This window comes from Anomaloglossus baeobatrachus, chromosome 1 (genome assembly GCF_048569485.1).
Source record: "Anomaloglossus baeobatrachus isolate aAnoBae1 chromosome 1, aAnoBae1.hap1, whole genome shotgun sequence".
Taxonomy (NCBI): domain Eukaryota; kingdom Metazoa; phylum Chordata; class Amphibia; order Anura; family Aromobatidae; genus Anomaloglossus; species Anomaloglossus baeobatrachus.
Genome location: NC_134353.1, coordinates 444,238,230 through 444,264,911, shown reverse-complemented (window position 1 = coordinate 444,264,911; position 26,682 = coordinate 444,238,230). Strand labels below are relative to the sequence as shown.

At 46.3% G+C, this 26,682-nt stretch overlaps 1 protein-coding gene across 1 annotated transcript; it reads left to right on the top strand.

Moving 5' to 3' along the window:
* Nucleotides 1-9,205: 9,205 nt before the first annotated feature.
* LOC142304291 (zinc finger BED domain-containing protein 5-like) lies at nt 9,206-26,459 on the top strand. Its single transcript, XM_075346573.1, is given in 4 exon segments — nt 9,206-9,293; nt 9,500-9,959; nt 25,099-25,246; nt 25,248-26,459. Coding segments are annotated over 4 exon segments (1,908 nt in total).
* The last annotated feature ends 223 nt before the right edge of the window (nt 26,460-26,682 follow it).

Below are 26,682 nucleotides of genomic sequence, written 5' to 3'. Positions count from 1 at the left end.
AAAAGTATTCATACTCTGTTGATGCATGGTTTTCTAAATATTTAAAAAATATAAATCTGAAAATTGTGAAGTGCTTTTGTATCCACCCCCCAATTAAAATCCTGACTAATTGCCTCCAGGAGTCACCATAGGACAATTATTAGTTGCATACGTCACAAACCTGGCCTTCATGGCAAAGTGGCAGAAAGAAAACTTTTTCAAAGCAATGCATAAGAAGTTTGCAAAAAGCCATGTAGGGTGACACAGCTAGCATGTGGAAGGTGTTCTGGTTGGATGAGACCAAAGTACAACTTTTTGTGCTAAATGCAATACACTATGTGTGATGGAAAACTCCATCCCCAACATTAAACATGGTGGTGGCAGCATCATGCTGTGGGGAGGCTTTTCTTCAGCAGGGACAGGGAAGCTGGTAAGACTTGATGGGAAGAAGGATGGAGATAAATACAAGACATTCCTGGAGGAAAACCTGTTAGAGGCTGTAAAAATCTTGAGACTGAGGAGTAGGTTCACATTCTAGTAGGATAAAGACCTTAAACATACTGTCAGGGCTACAATTGAATCATTTAGGTCAAAGCATATTCATGTGTGGAAATGGCCCATTCACAGTCCATACATAAATCCCATGGAAAATCTGTGGGAAGACTTGAAAATTGCTGTTTACAGACACTCTCCATCCAATCTCACTAAGCTAGAGCTATTTTGCATATAAGAATGGGCAAAAATTTCAGTCTCTAGATGTGCAAAGCTGCTAGAGACATTCCCCAAAAGACTTACGGAGGAGAAAGATATCCTAAAAAGTATCGACTCAGCGGGCTGAATACAAATACAAGTCACAATGATCAGATTTATATTTTTATAATATTTGGAAAACAATCTATCACTTGATTTAAGGCTGCTTTACACACAGCGACATCACTAGCGAAGTCACTCGTGAAAGCCCCCGCCCCCGTTGTTTGTGCATCACGGGCAAATTGCTGCCCGTGGTGCACAATATCGCTAGGATGCGTAACACGTACTTACCTTCCTAGCGACGTCGCTGTGGGCGGCGAACAACCTCTTTTTTAAGGTGAAGGTTCGTGCGCCGTCACAGCGACGTCACACAGCGGCCCGCCAATAGAAGCGGAGGGGCGGAGACCAGCCGCATTAACGACACGTCCACCTCATGGCCGGAAGACGCAGGAATGCTGCTGTTTGTCGTTCCCAGGGTGTCACACGTAGCGATGTGTGCTGCCTCAGAAACGACAAACAACCTGCGTCCAGCACCAGCAATGATTTTTTTTTTAAATGAACGACGTGTCAACGATCAACGATTAGGTGAGTATTTTTGATCGTTAGCGGTCGCTCGTAGGTGTCACACGCAACGACGTTGCTAACAAGGCCGGATGTGCGTCACGAATTCCGTGACCCCAGCGATATCTTGTTAGCATTGCTGCTGCATGTAAAGCGGCCTTAACACTTCACACTTGCTGATTTGTGTTGGGATTTCACATAAAATCCCAATAGAATATACAGTGGCACCTCGCTTAACGAGTAACCCTCTTAACGAGAATTTCGCTTAACAAGCAAAGCTTTCTGTAAATTTGTAACCCGCTTTATGAGAAAGCTTTGCTGTACGAGCGAAATTCTCACCGCACACACTTCCGGTTTCGTCCATCCACCGTGCACTGACCCGCACTTGCAGTCCACACACACACACATATACGCATAAACACACACAAACACACTCAAGCACGCACACACATACAGTATTATGCTCACCTTACTTTCTGTTCCACTGCCGGCCTCATGGTTTTTGTAGTTCCCGGGTACATCGCGACGTCCTCGCGGCGAACTACAAGACCCAGGAGGCTTGCGATGGAACGGAAGGTAAGGTGAGCATATAATATAACATAATATGTTTACCTTTCATTTCATCGCCGGCCTCCTGGGTGCTGTAGTGCGCCGCTGCGCTCCAGTCCACGCTGTGTATCTGCATCCATAGCGACGAGGGAGGCACTTCCTGTCACCGCTAATGAAAGGCAGAGCGCTGGCCAATCAGAGGCAAGCGACTCTGCCTTTGACGTCAGCGCTCTGGCCGGGAAGTTCCTGCCTCGTCGTTATGGTAACGCATTACACAGCCCGGCCCCGTACCAGAGAACAGCAAGTCCCAGCAGACCGGCGATGGAACGGAAGGTAAGGTGAGGATATAATATATGTGTGTGCATACGTGCATGTGTGAGTTTGTGTGAGTTTGTGTGTGTGGTTGTGCATGTTTGTGCATGTGTGGAATGATAGAATAGGGGACCAGGATGGGACATTTTAGAAGTTGGGAAATCTTGCTCTGCTGAACGAGTACCTTGATTAACAAGCACAGTCCCAGAACGGATTGTTCTCGTTAAGCAAGGTTCCACTGTATTTAAATCTGTTGGTGTAAAAAGAAAAAATGTGGAACAGTTCACAGGGTATTAACACTAGAACTACTGAGGTAGTCATTTTGACTACTTTGCACCATGTATTTCTATATAGGTGTCACGAGTCCAGTAGTTCTAGTGTTAATACTTTTTCAAAGCACTGTAACCTCTTATATTGTAGAATTTTTTGTATAATATAAAAACCACATGAACATAGCTAACTGCTGGATTAGCACATCCATATGCACTCCTCCTTACCTATCTCTGGCCAGTACACACATGACTGCATCTGTCACAGCCTGTAGAAATATATGGCTCTACTACATACAAATTGCCTCACTTCCCTATAACAATGAGGATAAAGAAAAGAACAATTCTGACTGTTGCCAAGGAGATATACAGAAAATAATAAAAGCAATGGAGTGCAAAGCATTAATCAATTTAATGAGTAGTCTTCGTGAAGCTAATTTGGTGAGAATAGGGAATTAGGGTTGGGATTCCTGACAAAAAACAAAGTCTAGGTTACTGTTGTTCTGCTTACCGTCATCTCTGATATTTGAGGATATATGAAGGAGCATAAGTGTTTGTAAGCAGCATTACTCCTATCAATTACAGATTGGCTATATAGGTCAATAGTCAACAAATTTATAATTATTATTTATTATAATAGTGCCATTTATTCCATGGCTCTTTACATGTGAAAAGGGGTATACATAGTAGGGACAAGTACAATAGTCATAAACAATACCAGGCATTGACAAGTACAGGATGAAATAGGACCCTGCCCGCGAGGGCTCACAGACAAGTGATGGGTGAAGATACAGTAGGTGAGGGACGAGATGGTCGTGCGGCACTATAGTGGACCGAGGGTTACAACAGGTTGTAGGCTTATCAAAAGAGGTGGGTCTTCAGGTTCCTTTTGAAGCTTTTCAAGCTAAGTGAGAGTCTGATATGTTGTGTCAGAGCGTTCCAGAGTATGGGGGACAAACGGCAGAAATCTTGGATGCGATTGTGGGAAGCGGCGATGCTAGGGGAGTAGAGAAGGAGATTTTGTGAGGATCGGAGGTAAGTACCAGGAGACTAGGTCACTGATGTATGGAGGAGAGAGGATGTGGATGGCTTTGTATGTCATAGTTAGGGTTTTGAACTAGAGTCGTTGGGCAATGCAAAGCCAGTGAAGGGATTGGCAGAGAGGAGAGGTCGGGTGGCACACTGGTCTTTCCAATGAGACTCGTCCTCATTTAAACGGACGTTTTTTCCTTTTAGCATCTGAGGGGTTAATGCTTCTTTTGCAAGTTTGCTTGGTGGCATTCCCTCAGGTGCTCTAAGTTACTAATTAGGGTGGGCCTTTAAAAGGTCCCAGCATCCTTCACACAAGGCTGGTAATTTTCTATCCTCAGTTTACAGAGACAGCCTGTGTGTGGTCGTACCATATCCTAGTTCCAGTAGCCTTCTGCAAACAAGGAGTAGTTTGCAGAAGCGATTGTAGTTTTGTTTTTTTTATTTTGTCCCCTGGAGGCATCCCGCTGAACAGGTCTCTAGACCACGGTCTGGGTAGGAGCCAAGGACAGGTCGGAGGCTCACGCCTTGCTACCTTCAAGCGTACCCGTGGCTTGAGGGCAAGTCAGGGAACTCTAGCGTACAGGATCAGAGTAGTCCCCTGTCCCTGGGTAGCAACCTAAAGGCGTTCCCGCCCCTATCTGTTGTGCGACACGGGCAAATCGCTGCCCGTGTCGCACAACATCGCCCAGACCTGTCACAATACTTACCTGCCTAGCAACGTCGCTGTGACTGGCGAACCGCCTCCTTTCTAAGGCGGCAGTTCGTTTAGCATCACAGCGACGTCACAGTAGCGTCGCTGAACCGCCGCCCAATAGAAGCGGAGGGGCGGAGATGAACGGGACGAACATCCTGCCCACCTCCTTTCTTCCGCATTGTGGCTGGGAGGCAGGTAAGGAGAGCTTCCTCGTTCCTGCGGTGTCACATGTACCGATGTGTGCTGCCGCAGGAACGAGGAAGAACTTGGAGTAGTTTGCAGAAGCGATTGTAGTTTTGTTATTTCTATTTTATTTTTGGTGTTGTCCCCTGGAGGCATCCCGCTGAACAGTTAGGGGGTCTCGTTTAGAGGTCGGGGTCGGGGTAGGAGCCAAGGACAGGTCGGAGGGTTACGCCTCGCTACCTTTAAGCATACCCGTGGCTTGAGGGCAAGTCAGGGAACTCTAGCTTACAGGGTCAGAGTAGTCCCCTGTCCCTGGGTAGCAGCCTTACTCGTGACATCGGGACAGGTGGATTAGTCGGGCAGCATAGTTACGAAAAGGTTGTAGGGGTGCGGTACTGTTAGAAGGGAGACCACAGAGCACGGGGTTGCAAAAGTCCAGGCGGGAGATAATAATGGCATGCACTAATGTTTTTGCAGCTTCTTGGGAAAGGAATGACTGAATCCGGGAAATATTTTAGAGTTGGAGGTGGCAGGAGGTGAGCAGGGCTTGGATGTGTGGCTTCAAGGAGAGAGAAGAGACTAGAGGTACCCCCAGGCAGCGAGTATGTGGGACTGGGGAGAGTGAGCAACCATTGGCTTTGATGGGTTGGTTAGTTGGGGAGTTGAGTGAGGAGGAGGAGGAAAGATAATGAATTCCGTTTTGTCCATGTTCAGTTTTAGAAATCGAGCAGAGAAAAAGGATGAAATAGCAGACAGCATTGTAGGATTCTGGTTTGTAAGGAGGTGAGGTCAGGTCCAGAGAGGTAGATCTGCGTATCATCAGTGTAGAGGTGATACTGAAAGCCATGGGACTCTATTAGCTCTCCCAGGCTGAAGGTGTAAATGGAGAACAGCAATGTTCGAGATGAGGAAGTGGGGTGAGAGTGGGAGACGCTGAATGTTCTGTCGGTTAGGTATGAGGAGATCCAAGATAGGGCCAAGTTTGTGATGCCCAGAGATGAGAGAATCTGTAGTAGGAGGGAATGTCCACTGTGTCAAAGGCAGAGGACAGGTCTAGAAAGAGGAGTACAGAGTAGTGTTGCTTGGCTTTGGCAGTTATTAGGTCATTGGAGACTTTAGTTAGGGCAGTGTCACTGGAATGATGCGGTTGGAAGCCAGATTGTAGTCGGTCACAGAGGGAGAAGGAAGAGAGGTGTGAGAACAGTTCAAGATAGACATGCTTTTCCAGTAGTTTTGAGGCATAGGGGAGAAGGGATATGGGGAGATAGTTCGACACAGAGGAATGGTCAAGGGAGGGCTTTTTGAGGATGGGTGTGATGGAGGCATGTTTGAAGCATGAAGGGAATACACTAGTTGTTAGTGATAGATTGAAGAGATGGGTTAAAAGGGTGGTTCACCCATATTTTTTATCGTCTAGTTCGATATTATATTGAGAAACAATGTTTCTCTCAAATACCTTGTCAATATTGCCTGTGAGAGGCGCTATTGCAGACCGCTGTTCCCATCTCTGGTGACGCCACGTCAAGTTCCGGACACGTCACATCCCTGCGGCCAGCTGCAGTCTTTCTGACTCACTGAGCTGTGGGCGGTGTTTCACCGCTGTCACAGCACAGCACGTCTCCTGCTTGCAGCGTTCTGCTGTGAGGGAGGAGGGAGCAGGGAGCAGATGGGCTGTGACGAGCGGGGAAACACCAATCACAGCTCAGTGAGTCAGGAAGACTGCAGCCGGCCGCAGGGATGTGACGTGTGTGGCACTTGACGTGACGTCACCGGAGCGGGGAACAGCGGTCTGCAATAACGACTCTCACAGGCATTATTGCCAACACAAGGTAGTTGACAGAAACATTGTTTCTCAATGTAATATCAAACTAGACACTAAAAAAAAAGATGAACCACCCCTTTAAAGTTGGGATGAAGACTGTGGTGAGATTGGGGATGAGGTGGGATGGGAGTGGGACAAGTGGTGAGATGTGATCTTGAGAGTAGAGAGGAAAGATGATTTTCTGTCATGGTGGAGAAGCTGGATTTGAAGGAAGAGGGCTCTGTTGTTATGAGGAGGGGCTGTGGAGATTGTGGGGCAAAGCATGCTCTGATATTGTCAATCTTCTGCTTGAAGAGAGAGGCAAAGTCTTCAGCTCAGATGAGAGGAGAAAGAGGTGGTGCCGGGGGACGGAGGAGAGAGATGAAAGTATTGTATAGCTGTGAGAAATAGGTTTGTTTTGCAGCAGTGAGTGCAGACTTGAAAGTGGTGAGGGACTATTTGTATGTGATGAAGTGCACAGTGCATTGATACCTCTTCCATTTCTGCTTAACAATCCTGGAAGTCTATCTCAGTTCTTTAGTCTGGTTCATGTGTCAAGGTTGCCTGTTAATTCTGCAGGTTTTGGTATGTGTGAGGGGGTGGCTGATTCGAAAGCTGCAGAAATTGTGGTGCTAAATAAAGTGGCAGCAGCATCTGCATCGTGTAAAGAAGCAATGTCTGCATGAGGGAGAAGGGACTGTGAATATGAATGTAAATCAAGGTGTTTGAGATTTCTACATTGATATGAAAGTTTGTGACGGCGGTTTGAGTACTTGGAGAAGAAAGGGAAAAGAATATGAGTAGGTTGTGGTCAGAGTGGTGAGCTTGAGAGGTTAGATAGGGAAAATAGATGGGTAAACTTATGGAAACACTTTTGCTAAATGATAAAGGCATTTTTTCTGTCAAAAGTGGTTTTATTTTATTTTTTATGTAATCATTTTATTTAATCCTATGAGACGAGTTAAACATACACTTGTCTAATAACTCCATATATACGCACAATATACTAATGCATTATTGTCTGACAGAAATAAACCCCATACTATATAAGACTTGGCTTTGCCAATGTTTTTCAAGAGGGAATTTTTCTCTTTTGAGGGACTAGAAGCTTTGATTGCTGCATAGTTTGAAGGTAGGCAGAATTCATAAATAGAAGAAAGTTTACTTTAAAACCCCTCAGTGACCACCAATAAGTCTTTTTACTGATCTGAGATTTAAGAGAATATCATCCCCTGAAGGGTGAAAATGCAGCAACTACAACTGACACCTGGCTGCATCAGCCACAATCAGTTTTGCCACCGACCATGGCCATTGAGCCTGTTAGATGCTGCTTTCAATAGTGAAGATGCCATTTAGATGGTTAACAGAGTGGGGGGCTCCCTTTGTAATCCATTCAGTACCCTGAGTTTATAATTGTGTGGTCCTGATGTTTGAGATGGCAATTCATAGTCAAATAATAGCCTTAAGGGTGCTTTATATGCTGCGACATCGCTAACGATATATCGTCGGGGTCACGTCAGGCACATCCGGCGCCGTTAGCGACATCGCAGCATGTGACACCAAGGAGCGACGATCAACGATCGCAAAAATGTCAAAAATTGTTGATCGTTGACACGTTGCTCCTTTTGGGGGTGCATGCCGCTGGTTGTTCGTCGTTCCTGCGGCGTCACACATTGCTATGCGTCCACTGGCAATGAGGAAGGAAGGAGGCGAGCGGCATGTTCCAGCCGCTCATCTCCGCCTCCCCTCTGCTATTTGGCGGCTGCTTAGTGACGCTGCTGTGACGTCGCTGTGACGCCGAACACACCTCCCGCTTGAAGGAGGGATTGTTCGGCAGCAACAGCGACGTCGCTGAAAAGGTATGTGCGTGTGCCGTAGCGATATTGTTTGCTACGACAGCGATCATCGCATATCGCAAGAACGACGGGGGCGGGTGCTACCGCTCACGACATCGCTAGCAATCGTGTGTAAAGCACCCTTTAGAGCAGCGGTTCTCAACCTGGGGGTCGCGACCCCTAGGGGGGTCGAACGACCAAAACACAGGGGTCGCCACCTCTCTCACCTCCCCATCCACCTTCCCCCGTATGCCAGGACTGCTAGCTTTACTCCCGGCATAGCTTTGGGATCCCCGCAGGAAAATGAATCGATCGCGCATCGGATCTAGGGAGATACCAACTTCCGACGTCCCCCCTTCTTGTTTGGTGCAGCCAGGACAGATCCGGAATCTGTGGCACGTATCTGGCAACGGAATCCAGGGACGCAGGACGAACGTGGCTGCCGGCATCGGTAATCGGCTTGAAGGGCTGCGGGAGAGCATGCCATAAAGGAGCCGTTCGGTACCCAGCAGTGATCCGCCGCCATCACTGTGTTACAGTGTGCCCCCGGACAGACACCTCCCCCATCCCCTCCAGAGTAACAAGTAAGACTCCCAGACATTGGGAATCTACCAGTTATTTTTGTGGCTCAATAACTGGTCATTTAAAGCAGAATGTCCTGTTTTATACTTTTATGCACTGACTGTGGGTTAGGGGGGAACTGGATGAATCTGGAGGGAGGCTTTCTATGAGAAATGTGCCCAAGAGCTGAGGGATGGAGCTTGCTGACCCAGCTATAGGAAACCTAAAAGAAGTGACAAATGGAGAATTATCCCTGTAATAAGGAAGGATGTCTAATTAAGGGCAGGGCCGTCTTACCCATTGGGCACGGTAGGCGGCTGCCCGGGGGCCCCTGAGTCCTAGGGACCCCTCTGCCCGTATGTGGGTTAAACAGGTGTGTAGGGGAGTTGATCATGGAAGGAGCCGGGTGGAGAAGGACCTTCCAGCCTCCTGCACACAGAGGGGTAAAGGACCTTATCACATGACCCGCAGGTCCTGAAAGTGTAAAGAACAAGCCGACTACAGAGAGGAGGAGGGGGAGGACCAGGATCTGTAAGTGTGTGTGAACCTGTGTGTGTATATGTCAGTGTGTGTGTGTATAAAGAGACAGTGCACTGTTAAGACGGCCCTGATTAAGGGGTGGGGGACGCTCCACAATCCATAACATCGCATTACATGTGTCCGGCGCCGGACACACGTAATGCGATGTTATGGATTGTGGAGCTGCCAAGAAGATTATAAAGATGAATTTCTGAGCATTCCTGAGGATGAAGAAGATAAGAAAAGATGTATTAGGATGCTATTCACTGCACCCACAAGGTAATGGCAGCAGCTTCATAGGGTCCAGGGGGGGTGACAGGTGCGCTTTAAGCATGTGAATACGGCCCCCTGGTCATAGTAACAGGTGTGTAATAGAAGACAACACAGGGAATAGTAAATAATAGGAAACTTTAACAAGCTCTTTAGACGTGACTATCTTTTATTTTTTCTTTAGCAAACCGTCTCATGACAATGAATCGTGTAGAAAAGAATATTAAGAAAAGAAAATACACTGAGGATTTCTTGCAGTATGGTTTTACCTCAATAATTACAGCAGGAATTGAGAAACCACAATGTGTTATTTGTTGTGAAGTTCTCTCAGCTGAATCTATGAAGCCGAACAAACTAAAATGGCATTTTGATAGCAAGCATCCACTCTTTGCTAGCAAGGATATCAGCTATTTTAGAAGCAAAGCTGATGGACTCAAGAAATCTAGATTTGACACTGGTGGCCAGTACCATAAACACAATGTAGCAGCTGTTGAAGCGTCATATTTGGTGGCACTCAGAATTGCCAGAGCTATGAAACCTCACACCATTGGTGAGGATTTACTGTTGCCAGCTGCAAAAGACATAGCTCGAGTGATAATTGGAAATGAATATGTTCAGAAATTGAATGCAATTTCCTTATCTAATGACTAGAGATGAGCGAACCGGTCCCGGTTCGGCTCGAGGTCGGTTCGCCGAACGGAGGTCCCGTTCTAGTTCGGTTCGTCGAACGTTCGACGAACCGAACTCGAGCCAATAGGAAACAATGGCAGGCAATCACAAACACAGAAAAACACCTAGAAAACACCCTCAAAGGTGTCCAAAAGGTGACAAACAACTCACAACACAACACAAACACATGGGAAAGTGACAAGGACATATACTCATGCGAAAACAAAACAGCTGGACAAGGAAAAAGAGGAGGACACACAGATATATGAGTATATGCAAGGAAACATCGATTCCATTATTGTGCAACTTGAGCCCTGCTCATTTTAGGCTTCCAATCTGGATAAATTGCCTGAGCTCGCCACCTACGCCTTGGGGATCTTGTCATGTCCTGCAGCCAGCGTTCTCTCGGAACCTGTCTTCAGTGCTGCTGGTGGTCTGCTGGCAGATAAGCACACGCGTCTGTCCACTGACAATGTGGACATGGCTCTCAGAGGACTTTTCTTCCCCTGGGTCAGCCAGGGGACGGGAAAGGCACGCATATTTTTGAGAGTGCTTCATGCAAAGCATCTTTTTCTTTTTCAAAAGGGGGGGTCAACCGATGCCAGTCAAGTGGGGTGTGTGTGGCCCAGTTAGTGGCAACGAGGGAGACTGTGGTTGGAGTCCCCTCGCTGTGTTTCTAAAAGAACCAAGATGAACAAGTCATGGCTCTCAGAGGACTTTTCTTCCCCTGGGTCAGCCAGGGGACAGGAAAGGCACGCGTATTTTTGAGAGTGCTTCATGCAAAGCATCTTTTTCATCTTGAAAATTGGGTCAACTGATGCCAGTCAAGTGGGGTGTGTGTGGCCCAGTTAGTGGCAACGAGGGAGACTGTGGTTGGAGTCCCCTCGCTGTATTTCTAAAAGAACCAAGATGAACAAGTCATGGCTCTCAGAGGACTTTTCTTCCCCTGGGTCAGCCAGGGGACGGGAAAGGCACGCGTATTTTTGAGAGTGCTTCATGCAAAGCATCTTTTTCTTTTTCAAAAGGGGGGGTCAACCGATGCCAGTCAAGTTGGGTGTGTGTGGCCCAGTTAGTGGAAACGAGGGAGACTGTGGTTGGAGTCCCCTCGCTGCGTTTCTAAAAGAACCAAGATGAACAAGTCATGGCTCTCAGAGGACTTTTCTTCCCCTGGGTCAGCCAGGGGACGGGAAAGGCACGCGTATTTTTGAGAGTGCTTCATGCAAAGCATCTTTTTCATCTTGAAAATTGGGTCAACTGATGCCAGTCAAGTGGGGTGTGTGTGGCCCAGTTAGTGGAAACGAGGGAGACTGTGGTTGGAGTCCCCTCGCTGTGTTTCTAAAAGAACCAAGATGAACAAGTCATGGCTCTCAGAGGACTTTTCTTCCCCTGGGTCAGCCAGGGGACGGGAAAGGCACGCGTATTTTTGAGAGTGCTTCATGCAAAGCATCTTTTTCATCTTGAAAATTGGGTCAACTGATGCCAGTCAAGTGGGGTGTGTGTGGCCCAGTTAGTGGAAACGAGGGAGACTGTGGTTGGAGTCCCCTCGCTGTGTTTCTAAAAGAACCAAGATGAACAAGTCATGGCTCTCAGAGGACTTTTCTTCCCCTGGGTCAGCCAGGGGACGGGAAAGGCACGCGTATTTTTGAGAGTGCTTCATGCAAAGCATCTTTTTCATCTTGAAAATTGGGTCAACTGATGCCAGTCAAGTGGGGTGTGTGTGGCCCAGTTAGTGGCAACGAGGGAGACTGTGGTTGGAGTCCCCTCGCTGTGTTTCTAAAAGAACCAAGATGAACAAGTCATGGCTCTCAGAGGACTTTTCTTCCCCTGGGTCAGCCAGGGGACGGGAAAGGCACACGTATTTTTGAGAGTGCTTCATGCAAAGCATCTTTTTCTTTTTCAAAAGGGGGGGTCAACCGATGCCAGTCAAGTGGGGTGTGTGTGGCCCATTTAGTGGCAACGAGGGAGACTGTGGTTGGAGTCCCCTCGCTGTGTTTCTAAAAGAACCAAGATGAACAAGTCATGGCTCTCAGAGGACTTTTCTTCCCCTGGGTCAGCCAGGGGACGGGAAAGGCACGCGTATTTTTGAGAGTGCTTCATGCAAAGCATCTTTTTCATCTTGAAAATTGGGTCAACTGATGCCAGTCAAGTGGGGTGTGTGTGGCCCAGTTAGTGGCAACGAGGGAGACTGTGGTTGGAGTCCCCTCGCTGTGTTTCTAAAAGAACCAAGATGAACAAGTCATGGCTCTCAGAGGACTTTTCTTCCCCTGGGTCAGCCAGGGGACGGGAAAGGCACGCGTATTTTTGAGAGTGCTTCATGCAAAGCATCTTTTTCTTTTTCAAAAGGGGGGGTCAACCGATGCCAGTCAAGTGGGGTGTGTGTGGCCCATTTAGTGGCAACGAGGGAGACTGTGGTTGGAGTCCCCTCGCTGTGTTTCTAAAAGAACCAAGATGAACAAGTCATGGCTCTCAGAGGACTTTTCTTCCCCTGGGTCAGCCAGGGGACGGGAAAGGCACGCGTATTTTTGAGAGTGCTTCATGCAAAGCATCTTTTTCTTTTTCAAAAGGGGGGGTCAACCGATGCCAGTCAAGTGGGGTGTGTGTGGCCCAGTTAGTGGAAACGAGGGAGACTGTGGTTGGAGTCCCCTCGCTGCGTTTCTAAAAGAACCAAGATGAACAAGTCATGGCTCTCAGAGGACTTTTCTTCCCCTGGGTCAGCCAGGGGACGGGAAAGGCACGCGTATTTTTGAGAGTGCTTCATGCAAAGCATCTTTTTCATCTTGAAAATTGGGTCAACTGATGCCAGTCAAGTGGGGTGTGTGTGGCCCAGTTAGTGGAAACGAGGGAGACTGTGGTTGGAGTCCCCTCGCTGTGTTTCTAAAAGAACCAAGATGAACAAGTCATGGCTCTCAGAGGACTTTTCTTCCCCTGGGTCAGCCAGGGGACGGGAAAGGCACGCGTATTTTTGAGAGTGCTTCATGCAAAGCATCTTTTTCATCTTGAAAATTGGGTCAACTGATGCCAGTCAAGTGGGGTGTGTGTGGCCCAGTTAGTGGAAACGAGGGAGACTGTGGTTGGAGTCCCCTCGCTGTGTTTCTAAAAGAACCAAGATGAACAAGTCATGGCTCTCAGAGGACTTTTCTTCCCCTGGGTCAGCCAGGGGACGGGAAAGGCACGCGTATTTTTGAGAGTGCTTCATGCAAAGCATCTTTTTCATCTTGAAAATTGGGTCAACTGATGCCAGTCAAGTGGGGTGTGTGTGGCCCAGTTAGTGGCAACGAGGGAGACTGTGGTTGGAGTCCCCTCGCTGTGTTTCTAAAAGAACCAAGATGAACAAGTCATGGCTCTCAGAGGACTTTTCTTCCCCTGGGTCAGCCAGGGGACGGGAAAGGCACGCGTATTTTTGAGAGTGCTTCATGCAAAGCATCTTTTTCTTTTTCAAAAGGGGGGTCAACCGATGCCAGTCAAGTGGGGTGTGTGTGGCCCATTTAGTGGCAACGAGGGAGACTGTGGTTGGAGTCCCCTCGCTGTGTTTCTAAAAGAACCAAGATGAACAAGTCATGGCTCTCAGAGGACTTTTCTTCCCCTGGGTCAGCCAGGGGACGGGAAAGGCACGCGTATTTTTGAGAGTGCTTCATGCAAAGCATCTTTTTCATCTTGAAAATTGGGTCAACTGATGCCAGTCAAGTGGGGTGTGTGTGGCCCAGTTAGTGGAAACGAGGGAGACTGTGGTTGGAGTCCCCTCGCTGTGTTTCTAAAAGAACCAAGATGAACAAGTCATGGCTCTCAGAGGACTTTTCTTCCCCTGGGTCAGCCAGGGGACGGGAAAGGCACGCGTATTTTTGAGAGTGCTTCATGCAAAGCATCTTTTTCATCTTGAAAATTGGGTCAACTGATGCCAGTCAAGTGGGGTGTGTGTGGCCCAGTTAGTGGCAACGAGGGAGACTGTGGTTGGAGTCCCCTCGCTGTGTTTTACATGCTTTTAGAAGGTCATGACATGGCTTGGAGGTTGACTTTCAGCATCTGCAAACTGTTGGCTACCAAAATGCTGCCTTTCCAACACCTGTGGTTATAGACAATGAGGAACATACTGATGAAGATGAGACGCAGATACCCGATTGGGATGACAACTGAAATATTCGGTCAGGGCAAGAAGAGGCTCGGTCTGAGGGGGAGGGGAGTGCAAACACAACAATTGATGATGAAGTTCTAGATCCCACCTACTGTCAACCCACAGTCAGACACTCGAGGAGGTCAACAGAGGCGGTGGAGGAGGATGCAACCGACGACGAAGTTACCTTGCGCCTTCCTGGACAGAGTCGGAGCACTGGTAGCACGTCTACAACTGCATCCTCAGCCACCACTCTGCCTCTGAGCATTATTCGGGGTGGATCAACAGGTCGCATGGCCTCTAAGCCTTACCTAGCCTGGTCCTTTTTTGACATAGAAAAAGATCGCCCAAATTATGTGATCTGTAAAATTTGTCATGGTTCTCTTAGTAGAGGTCAAAACCTCAGCAGTTTGACAACTTCTTCCATGAATCGTCACATGAATAAATATCATATGGCCCGGTGGGAAGCTCACCGTGCTGCAATGCGGCCTAGCGGAGCGAACCATCCACCACCTGCCCCTTCCAGTGCATCCGCGCGCTCGTCATCTTCTAGGACTGTGGGGACAGCTGTCACACCTATTTTTTCACCCACAACTTCCACCACTGTAACCGCAACAGGCAGTTTGCTTGGTAGGTCGTCAGTTGGTTTGGAAGGGGAAACAAGTACGTGTGTACAGCTCTCTCAGACATTGATAGCACCAACGTTGGATGAAGGCAACATCATGTCTCCGCCTGCACTTTCCTCACAAACCTGCATTTTTCCAGGGACACCCTACTCAACACCGTCTACACACAGCAGCCAGATCTCTGTCCCTCAGATGTGGTCAAATAAAAGGCCACTTCCTGCGACCCATGACAAAGCTAAGAGGTTGACTCTATCCCTCTGTAAGCTGTTGGCTACCGAAATGCTGCCTTCCCGCCTAGTGGACACACAGGATTTTAGAGACCTTATGTCTGTCGCTGTGATCCAGTACAAGATGCCCAATCACCACTGCTTCTCCAAGAACAGCATGCCCGCGCTACACCAGCATGTCGCACACAACATCACCACTTCCTTGAGCAACTCTGTGTGCGACAGGGTGCATTTCAACACAGATACTTGGACCAGTAAGCATAGACAGGGTCATTACATGTCACTGACTGGGCACTGGCAAACTATGGTGAGAGATGGAGAAGGGTCTGCTGTCCAAGTCTTGCCGTCCCCACGAGTTGTTTCAATCCTTCTTCTGTATGTAGAAGTTAATACACTGCTTCTGCCTCTTCAACCTCGTGTGGGTCCTCCACCTTGGCGCAAACCCTGTGTGGTCAGGCCACCCTTCCTTGTAACTGCGCACAAGGAATACCACACACCTCCTTACTATGCTGGCAGCAGAGCTCAATGCCATCAGGCGGTCAAAGGTTTACTTTGAAATGTATGGGAAATGTGAGTTACACCGCTGAGAAGTTGTGGACGGTTAGCTCTGGAGACCGAGTTTCATCAATGGTTGTCTCCACTAAACCAGCAGCCAGGGAAGGTCGGGTGCGACAATGATGCAAACATGGGTGCGGCCCTTCGCTGTGACAATGTGACACACATGGCTTGTGTGGTTCACGTGTTGAACCTGGTTGTCCAGCAATTTTTAAAGCACTATCCTGGCCCACATGGCCTTCTGCAGAGAGCACGGTGTAACGCCTTCCTTGATCCACACACTCAGATGGGCTGTTAATGATAGGCTAGAGGGAAGCCACTCACCAAGTAGGACCCCTAGAACCCTGAAACCCTTTAACCCCTATACAGGGATTAGGAATTACACAGGGCCCAAGGTGATTAATACCTGTGGAAGGCTGCAGTTCCAGAGAATAGTAGTCAGGCAGGGTCAAAACATTAATTGAGGAACAGGAACAGAATGGGACGGGCAGGACTTAATCAGAAAACAAGCAGAGGTGAAATGCGGATCGGCCAACAAGGTTCATAAACAGCAAGCAGGAAAAGTAGTCAGGTAACAAGCACACAAAATCATACAACAGAACTGGGGGTAAAATTAACCAGAGGTTCATAGCTATGTCTGGCAGTGGTCTGCAGACAGGATGGGCATAAAAAAGGGTGTGGTGTCTTCCCATTGGTTGTAGCTGTATGATGGTATTTCATCTGTGAGATACCCACCAGCTACATTCAGCCAGAGATTCTGCATCTGTCAAGGTAATGCAGCCCAGTGTGTGAGCATAACCTGCGTCCACCTGCGCCGCTGGCATCGACTCCTCTCCCATCATCAGCACTATTCATGAAAGGAACACGTTGTCACCTGGCGACCGGAGTACAAATTGACGGAGCGGACTCCGTTGGTGACTTAACAGCCGTGTGCGGCAATGATGCAAACCTGGCTGCGGGCCATCAGCATGGCAATGTGACACACGTGCCTTGTATGGCTCACGTGTTGAACCTAATTCTCCATCAATTTTTTAAACACCATCACGGCCTACATGGCCTTGTGCAGCGTGCACGCTCACTATGTGCTCACTTCCATCGTGCGCACACAGCAGCTCAACAACTTTCGTCGCAACAGAAGTCATTAGGTCTGCTGGTTAAACGCCTGAAATGCGATGTGCCCACACGCAGGAATTTGAATCTGCACATGTTGCAGCGTTTGTGGCAGCACCGCCGAACCCTGCTGCAATACGTTATGACATATAGCCTGGCCTAACTTGATCCAGAGGTGGTGCAGATCACGCTGCTGGAGTGGTGTCAGATCAAGGACGTATGCACCCTGCTACACAGTTTACAAATGTCGACGAAGATGTTTAGCACTGGCAATGTCATTCTCAGCGTGACAATTCTGGTCATCTACATGATGGAGCGCACTGTAATTATTATTCGGAGTCAGGTGTTGGGACAAGAGGAAGGGGAGGAAGTACAGGAGGAGTCATATGCGGAAGGGATAACAAGATCTACGAGGTCCAGATGGTCAGCGGCACCTAGGCGGCAGTCATGGTGAGGGAGAGTGATTAACAAGGGTGCATAGTATCAGCAAAAAGTGTTGAGGAAGGTGCAGGAGCCAATGAAGAAATGGAGGACGAACTTGCGATGGGCATAGAAGACTCAGCAGATGAGTGAGAGCTTGCTCACATTTCGGTTGTGCGAGGTTGTGGTGAGAGGGCAGAGGAAGGAGGCACGATTCTCACCTCTCTGCCACCAACACACCAAGGACTTGGTCCTCCTGGATGCACAAGACACATCAGCGGCTTCTTGCTGCACTACCTACAACATGACCCTCGGATTGTACGAATTCAAAGTAATCCAGAATACTGGGTTGCCACACTGTTACATCCCCGGTACAAGACAAAATTTGGCAAAATAATTCGTGCCATAGAAATGGACGCACGTATACAGGAGTATCTGCATAATGTGGTACGCAATCTTAGATCTACTTTCCCACTAAACACCAGTGCTGCACAGAGTGAATCTCAACGCTTTGTCATGGATAGGAGGAAATGGTCTTTTACTTGTCCACATCTGAGGGACCGAGGGCTGGCTGCTGTGCTGAGATGGCGTTGAGTACGGTGTCCCTGCAGAGTTGCACTTTTGTTCATATACCAAAATGAGTTGAAAAAGGACAGATGCTGGTGGAAAGGGGAACAGGTGTGTTGGAAAGGGGAAATAAGTTTTGGTCCGTGGATTTGGTGGTTAAGCAACAGTAACATTTGCTGAAGAAACACCATCTGTTACAGTGTGACTGGCAGATTTGGATAAAGTGGTATATACTATGTTACCGCTATATAACGTAAATTAATAAGAAAAGAAAGAGAAAGGTATATATCACCTTCAGCAGTCAGTGTCCACCGTGCTCCCAGTTGGAAAAGGAGAGTTTGGCAACTGGAAGGTTTGGTGGAGGATACAGAGCTGTGTGGCTATGAAACTAATAGTATCCTGAACCGAGTTAGACGCCATTCGGATCTGGAGACTGGGAGCCCTGTTAGCGTCACAGGGTCCACATGCCCACCCAGCCCAGGAACTCCCTGTTAACCACACAGGGGCCATTGAGTACGCTGACCGTGTGCGTAGGGGCCACACCTGTGGACAGCAGGCGCATCAGCAGCAGCAGGCCTGTTAATGCCACTGGGCTGCACGAGCAGGACTGGTAGGACAGGAGCTGGTCTTAACCGTTCTGCGTTACCAACTGTGGTGGTGGCCTGCATCCACCACCCTATCCCTGCCTACCTCTGGCCTAAAGCCGCAATGGGTTCAACACATGGAGGTGTGCTCTTTCGTAGCATAATAGAAGACTGCGCATCTCCTTGTTGGCTCCAGCCCCTTTTATAACCTGGGTCCGCCCCAAACCACGGTGAACCACAATGCACCTCCTGGAGACAAAAGTAAAGTGACACGTCATGAGTGGCATAAGTAGCGTCCTATTTGGAACCGCAACTTCAATGATGACCTCATGGCTGCCATGACCCAAACACCTCACCAGTCATCGTCTGACCATCAATAATGCGGTGACAAGTCATAGGGGTGGGCCTCTGCAAGCCATTTGGGAGGACAGCTGATGCCATGTGGTCTATATGGGACCCCCACATCAGGGGCAGGGCCCAAGAGTTCATTACCGTACCTAGTCTCTGATGCAGTAAGTTCCTGAGCATGCTCAGTAGCATGAAATACAGTCTCTGAAAAAATAATATCAGCTTTAGCATGGTGTCTAGGCACAAAACAGGACTTAGACCCGGCACGGAATGCAAGCACCTGTGAAAAGAGGCTTTTCACACTTAGTGTGGGAGCATGCGCTGTATCCCGAAATGAAGACTTAGCGTCAGGAATAACACAGTCAGGCTGAGCATACTCACTAGGCAAAACACTATAATTAGGCTGCAGCTGGGGTAAATCGGCACACGCATGCGCACTAGCTGCCTCTCCACACTTAGACGTGGAGGGGAAATTGCTCTTGGAGATGCTGTCTATGAACAGAAGGAAAAGCTAAAGGAAGCCTGACTTTCTATCCCTCCGAATTATGAAATGCAGCAATGAATTCCATGAGTTTGCTATAACATTAGTGTAGCAAAATGTGCATGAGGGTGTCATGTAGAGGTGCTATAAATAGCTTGTCACCAGTGGGGCACTAATGGAATACAACAGCCAGTTCTATGATGCCACAAAATGGCAGTATTTTTTGCTATCATTATAGCTCATTAAAAACAGAGCAGGAGGGTGTCATGCAGAGGTGCTGCACATAGATTTGCACTAGTGGGACTATACAGAAGTCCAATAGCCACGTTTAGGATGCCACTAGGTACACTGACTGTTTGCTAGTATAATGGCTGAGTTAAAAAAAGGTGGAGTGTGCAATGCAGGCAGACGTGCTGCAAATATCTTTACAATAGTGTGAATAGACAAAAGTCCAATAGCCACGTTTAGGATGCCACTAGGTACACTGACTGTTTGCTAGTATAATGGCTGAGTTAAAAAAAGGTGGAGTGTGCAATGCAGGCAGACGTGCTGCAAATATCTTTACAATAGTGTGAATAGACAAAAGTCCAATAGCCACATTTAGGATGCCACTAGGTACACTGACTGTTTGCTAGTATAATGGCTGAGTTAAAAAAAGGTGGAGTGTGCAATGCAGGCAGACGTGCTGCAAATATCTTTACAATAGTGTGAATAGACAAAAGTCCAATAGCCACGTTTAGGATGCCACTAGGTACACTGACTGTTTGCTAGTATAATGGCTTAGTTATAATGAGTTGGAGTGTGCAATGCAGGCAGACATGCTGCAAATATCTTTCCACTAGTTTGAGTAGACAAAAGTCCAATAGCCACGTTTAGGATCCCACTAGGTACACTGACTGTTTGCTAGTATAATGGCTGAGTTAAAAAAAGGTGGAGTGTGCAATGCAGGCAGACGTGCTGCAAATATCTTTACAATAGTGTGAATAGACAAAAGTCCAATAGCCACGTTTAGGATGCCACTAGGTACACTGACTGTTTGCTAGTATAATGGCTGAGTTAAAAAAAGGTGGAGTGTGCAATGCAGGCAGACGTGCTGCAAATATCTTTACAATAGTGTGAATAGACAAAAGTCCAATAGCCACGTTTAGGATGCCACTAGGTACACTGACTGTTTGCTAGTATAATGGCTTAGTTATAATGAGTTGGAGTGTGCAATGCAGGCAGACATGCTGCAAATATCTTTCCACTAGTTTGAGTAGACAAAAGTCCAATAGCCACGTTTAGGATGCCACTAGGTACACTGACTGTTTGCTAGTATAATGGCTGAGTTAAAAAAAGGTGGAGTGTGCAATGCAGGCAGACGTGCTGCAAATATCTTTACAATAGTGTGAATAGACAAAAGTCCAATAGCCACGTTTAGGATGCCACTAGGTACACTGACTGTTTGCTAGTATAATGGCTGAGTTAAAAAAAGGTGGAGTGTGCAATGCAGGCAAACGTGCTGCAAATATCTTTACAATAGTGGGAATAGACAAAAGTCCAATAGCCACGTTTAGGATGCCACTAGGTACACTGACTGTTTGCTAGTATAATGGCTGAGTTAAAAAAAGGTGGAGTGTGCAATGCAGGCAGACGTGCTGCAAATATCTTTACAATAGTGTGAATAGACAAAAGTCCAATAGCCACGTTTAGGATGCCACTAGGTACACTGACTGTTTGCTAGTATAATGGCTTAGTTATAATGAGTTGGAGTGTGCAATGCAGGCAGACATGCTGCAAATATCTTTCCACTAGTTTGAGTAGACAAAAGTCCAATAGCCACGTTTAGGATGCCACTAGGTACACTGACTGTTTGCTAGTATAATGGCTGAGTTAAAAAAAGGTGGAGTGTGCAATGCAGGCAGACGTGCTGCAAATATCTTTACAATAGTGTGAATAGACAAAAGTCCAATAGCCACGTTTAGGATGCCACTAGGTACACTGACTGTTTGCTAGTATAATGGCTGAGTTAAAAAAAGGTGGAGTGTGCAATGCAGGCAGACGTGCTGCAAATATCTTTACAATAGTGTGAATAGACAAAAGTCCAATAGCCACGTTTAGGATGCCACTAGGTACACTGACTGTTTGCTAGTATAATGGCTGAGTTAAAAAAAGGTGGAGTGTGCAATGCAGGCAGACGTGCTGCAAATATCTTTACAATAGTGTGAATAGACAAAAGTCCAATAGCCACGTTTAGGATGCCACTAGGTACACTGACTGTTTGCTAGTATAATGGCTGAGTTAAAAAAAAGGTGGAGTGTGCAATGCAGGCAGACGTGCTGCAAATATCTTTACAATAGTGTGAATAGACAAAAGTCCAATAGCCACGTTTAGGATGCCACTAGGTACACTGACTGTTTGCTAGTATAATGGCTGAGTTAAAAAAAGGTGGAGTGTGCAATGCAGGCAGACGTGCTGCAAATATCTTTACAATAGTGTGAATAGACAAAAGTCCAATAGCCACGTTTAGGATGCCACTAGGTACACTGACTGTTTGCTAGTATAATGGCTGAGTTAAAAAAAGGTGGAGTGTGCAATGCAGGCAGACGTGCTGCAAATATCTTTACAATAGTGTGAATAGACAAAAGTCCAATAGCCACGTTTAGGATGCCACTAGGTACACTGACTGTTTGCTAGTATAATGGCTTAGTTATAATGAGTTGGAGTGTGCAATGCAGGCAGACATGCTGCAAATATCTTTCCACTAGTTTGAGTAGACAAAAGTCCAATAGCCACGTTTAGGATGCCACTAGGTACACTGACTGTTTGCTAGTATAATGGCTGAGTTAAAAAAAGGTGGAGTGTGCAATGCAGGCAGACGTGCTGCAAATATCTTTACAATAGTGTGAATAGACAAAAGTCCAATAGCCACGTTTAGGATGCCACTAGGTACACTGACTGTTTGCTAGTATAATGGCTGAGTTAAAAAAAGGTGGAGTGTGCAATGCAGGCAGACGTGCTGCAAATATCTTTACAATAGTGTGAATAGACAAAAGTCCAATAGCCACGTTTAGGATGCCACTAGGTACACTGACTGTTTGCTAGTATAATGGCTGAGTTAAAAAAAGGTGGAGTGTGCAATGCAGGCAGACGTGCTGCAAATATCTTTACAATAGTGTGAATAGACAAAAGTCCAATAGCCACGTTTAGGATGCCACTAGGTACACTGACTGTTTGCTAGTATAATGGCTGAGTTAAAAAAAGGTGGAGTGTGCAATGCAGGCAGACGTGCTGCAAATATCTTTACAATAGTGTGAATAGACAAAAGTCCAATAGCCACGTTTAGGATGCCACTAGGTACACTGACTGTTTGCTAGTATAATGGCTGAGTTAAAAAAAAGGTGGAATGTGCAATGCAGGCAGACGTGCTGCAAATATCTTTACAATAGTGTGAATAGACAAAAGTCCAATAGCCACGTTTAGGATGCCACTAGGTACACTGACTGTTTGCTAGTATAATGGCTGAGTTAAAAAAAGGTGGAGTGTGCAATGCAGGCAGACGTGCTGCAAATATCTTTACAATAGTGTGAATAGACAAAAGTCCAATAGCCACGTTTAGGATGCCACTAGGTACACTGACTGTTTGCTAGTATAAGGGCTTAGTTATAATGAGTTGGAGTGTGCAATGCAGGCAGACATGCTGCAAATATCTTTCCACTAGTTTGAGTAGACAAAAGTCCATCAGCCACGTTTAGGATGCAACTAGGTACACTGACTGTTTGCTAGTATAATGGCTTAGTTATAATGAGTTGGAGTGTGCAATGCAGGCAGACATGCTGAAAATATCTTTCCACTAGTTTGAGTAGACAAAAGTCCAATAGCCACGTTTAGGATGCAACTAGGTACACTGACTGTTTGCTAGTATAATGGCTGAGTTAAAAAAAGGTGGAGTGTGCAATGCAGGCAGACGTGCTGCAAATATCTTTACAATAGTGTGAATAGACAAAAGTCCAATAGCCACGTTTAGGATGCCACTAGGTACACTGACTGTTTGCTAGTATAATGGCTTAGTTATAATGAGTTGGAGTGTGCAATGCAGGCAGACATGCTGCAAATATCTTTCCACTAGTTTGAGTAGACAAAAGTCCAATAGCCACGTTTAGGATGCAACTAGGTACACTGACTGTTTGCTAGTATAATGGCTGAGTTAAAAAAAGGTGGAGTGTGCAATGCAGGCAGACGTGCTGCAAATATCTTTACAATAGTGTGAATAGACAAAAGTCCAATAGCCACGTTTAGGATGCCACTAGGTACACTGACTGTTTGCTAGTATAATGGCTGAGTTAAAAAAAAGGTGGAATGTGCAATGCAGGCAGACGTGCTGCAAATATCTTTACAATAGTGTGAATAGACAAAAGTCCAATAGCCACGTTTAGGATGCCACTAGGTACACTGACTGTTTGCTAGTATAATGGCTGAGTTAAAAAAAAGGTGGAGTGTGCAATGCAGGCAGACGTGCTGCAAATATCTTTACAATAGTGTGAATAGACAAAAGTCCAATAGCCACGTTTAGGATGCCACTAGGTACACTGACTGTTTGCTAGTATAATGGCTTAGTTATAATGAGTTGGAGTGTGCAATGCAGGCAGACATGCTGCAAATATCTTTCCACTAGTTTGAGTAGACAAAAGTCCATCAGCCACGTTTAGGATGCAACTAGGTACACTGACTGTTTGCTAGTATAATGGCTTAGTTATAATGAGTTGGAGTGTGCAATGCAGGCAGACATGCTGAAAATATCTTTCCACTAGTTTGAGTAGACAAAAGTCCAATAGCCACGTTTAGGATGCAACTAGGTACACTGACTGTTTGCTAGTATAATGGCTGAGTTAAAAAAAGGTGGAGTGTGCAATGCAGGCAGACGTGCTGCAAATATCTTTACAATAGTGTGAATAGACAAAAGTCCAATAGCCACGTTTAGGATGCCACTAGGTACACTGACTGTTTGCTAGTATAATGGCTTAGTTATAATGAGTTGGAGTGTGCAATGCAGGCAGACATGCTGCAAATATCTTTCCACTAGTTTGAGTAGACAAAAGTCCAATAGCCACGTTTAGGATGCAACTAGGTACACTGACTGTTTGCTAGTATAATGGCTGAGTTAAAAAAAGGTGGAGTGTGCAATGCAGGCAGACGTGCTGCAAATATCTTTACAATAGTGTGAATAGACAAAAGTCCAATAGCCACGTTTAGGATGCCACTAGGTACACTGAGTGTTTGCTAGTATAATGGCTTAGTTATAATGAGTTGGAGTGTGCAGAGGACAGGAGGGTACAGTGGCAGGATTGTGGGTATGGGTAGAGGAATGGAAGCCTGCCTTTCTATCCCTCCTAATAGGGAAATGCAGGGAGGAAATCCCTGACCTTGGCTACACAGACGCTGGCGCTGTTTTCAGGACCTGTCACCTTAACTCTGACCCTGCCGGTTTGAGCCCTTAAAAGGACTGCTAGAAAGTGCTCTCCCCCTAAGCTGTCCAGCGCTGTGTATGGAGCGCATACAGCTGTATCAGCGATAGGACTCAAGACGGAGCTGCGACAGTGATGTCTGACACCAAAGACGCAGAAGAGATAATGGCGTCCTGGAGGAAAATGTCCGTTTTTATAATGCAGGGACATGTGACATGGACATCCTATCACACATGCCGTTGCTTCTCTGGCTAAAAGTCCACTTAGCTGTGTGTGTGTCTGGGATTGGCTGACATGCTGGCCCGCCCCACAAGACGCGCGCGCTTAGGGAAGGAAGACAAGAAAAAAAAAAAAAAAAAATGGCAATCGCATTATAGAAACAGCAGTGATCTGAAGGCACTGTTCACGCACACTATACACTGAAATGTCATAATAGTGTGATTCACAGAGTGACTTACACTATTACAGCAGAAACCAAGCTAGGATTTAGCTGTTTTTTTGCTGCTAGAACCGTTCTCGAACGTTTCTAGAACTATCGAGCTTTTGCAAAAAAGCTCGAGTTCTAGTTCGATCTAGAACATGCCCCAAAATCACTCGAGCCTAGAACTGGAGAACCACGAACCACGAACCGCGCTCAACTCTACTGACACTGTCCGCAGAAGAATAGAGGACATGTCTGCTGATATTCTTGATCAGGTGATCCAGGAAATTAAATCTGCACCACTACCAATATTCAGTATCCAGCTTGACGAATCTACAGACGTGGCAAACTGTGCACAGTTGTTGGTTTTAGGCAAGGTATATTAATGATGGCGACTTTAAAGATGAGTTTCTTTTTTGCAAACCGCTTGAAACAACAACAACTGCACATGATGTTTTTGATGCAGTTGGTTCTTTTCTAAAAGCGCATTACATCTCCTGGGAAAAGGTTTGCAGTGTATGCACAGATGGCGGTCCTGCTATGCTAGGATGTCGCTCAGGATTTCAGTGTTTGGTACAAAATGAATCGCCAAAAGCAATCTGAACACACTGTATGATACATCGCCAAATATTAGCGACTAAGACACTGCCGCAAGATTTACAAGAAGTAATGAAAAGCGTCATAACATGTGTCAATTTTGTTAAGTCGAGCGCCTTAAACAGTCGGCTGTTTTGCCAACTGTGCAAAGATCTAGATGCGCCAAACAATGCTCTGTTATTTCACACTGAAGTCAGATGGTTGTCAAGAGGAAAAGTTTTAAAACGTGTCTTTGAGCTTCGTGAGGAACTGAAAACGTTTTTTAATCAGAAAGCAAGACCGCAATTCGAAGCACTGTTTAGCGATATAACTGAGCTGCAGAAAATAGCTTACTTGGTGGACATCTTTGTCATGTTGAATGACTTAAATTTATCACTGCAAGGACCAAATGCAACGTGCCTCGATTTGTCTGAAAGAATCAGATCATTCCAAATGAAATTTCAGCTTTGGAAAGATAAATTGGATAACAATAAAATTTACATGTTTCCTACATTATCTGCCTTCTTTGAGGAACATGACATTGAGCCAGACAACAAAATTATGATGATAACTTCTGTGAAAGAACATTTGCACATGCTTTCAGAGGAAATTTCATCGTACTTTCCTAATCTACCTGACACCCCATTTGCACTTGCCAGAAGTCCATTCACAGTGAAAGTTGAAGATGTTCCGGAGACAGCGCAAGAAGAGTTCATCGACCTAATTAACAATGATGCAGCGAGAACAGATTTCTCTACAATGCCACTGACAAAATTCTGGATTAAGAGTTTACAGTTATATCCTATTCTGTCTGAGAGTGTGCTGCGCCTTCTTCTTCCTTTTCCAACAACATATCTTTGCGAAACAGGGTTTTCAAGATTGCTGGTAATCAAGTCTAAATACCGAAGTAGACTTGTTGTGGAAAATGATCTTCGCTATGCCCTTGCAAAGACTGCCCCAATAATTTCTGAATTGGTAAGCAAGATGCAACCACAACGATCTCACTGAATTTGGCAGCATACTGTAGCAAAATATTGCACTGTTGTTTACGGTTATATTTAAGCCCATGCTATGCCATGGTGAAATGTTATTTAAAATTGTTGTTATATTTAAACCCATGCTATGCCATGGTGAAATGTTATTCATTGGAATTCGTAATAAATATTTCTCAACATATAATTGTTTTTGTGATTTTTTAAATTATGTTTGATTTGTAGCAATGAGAATACAT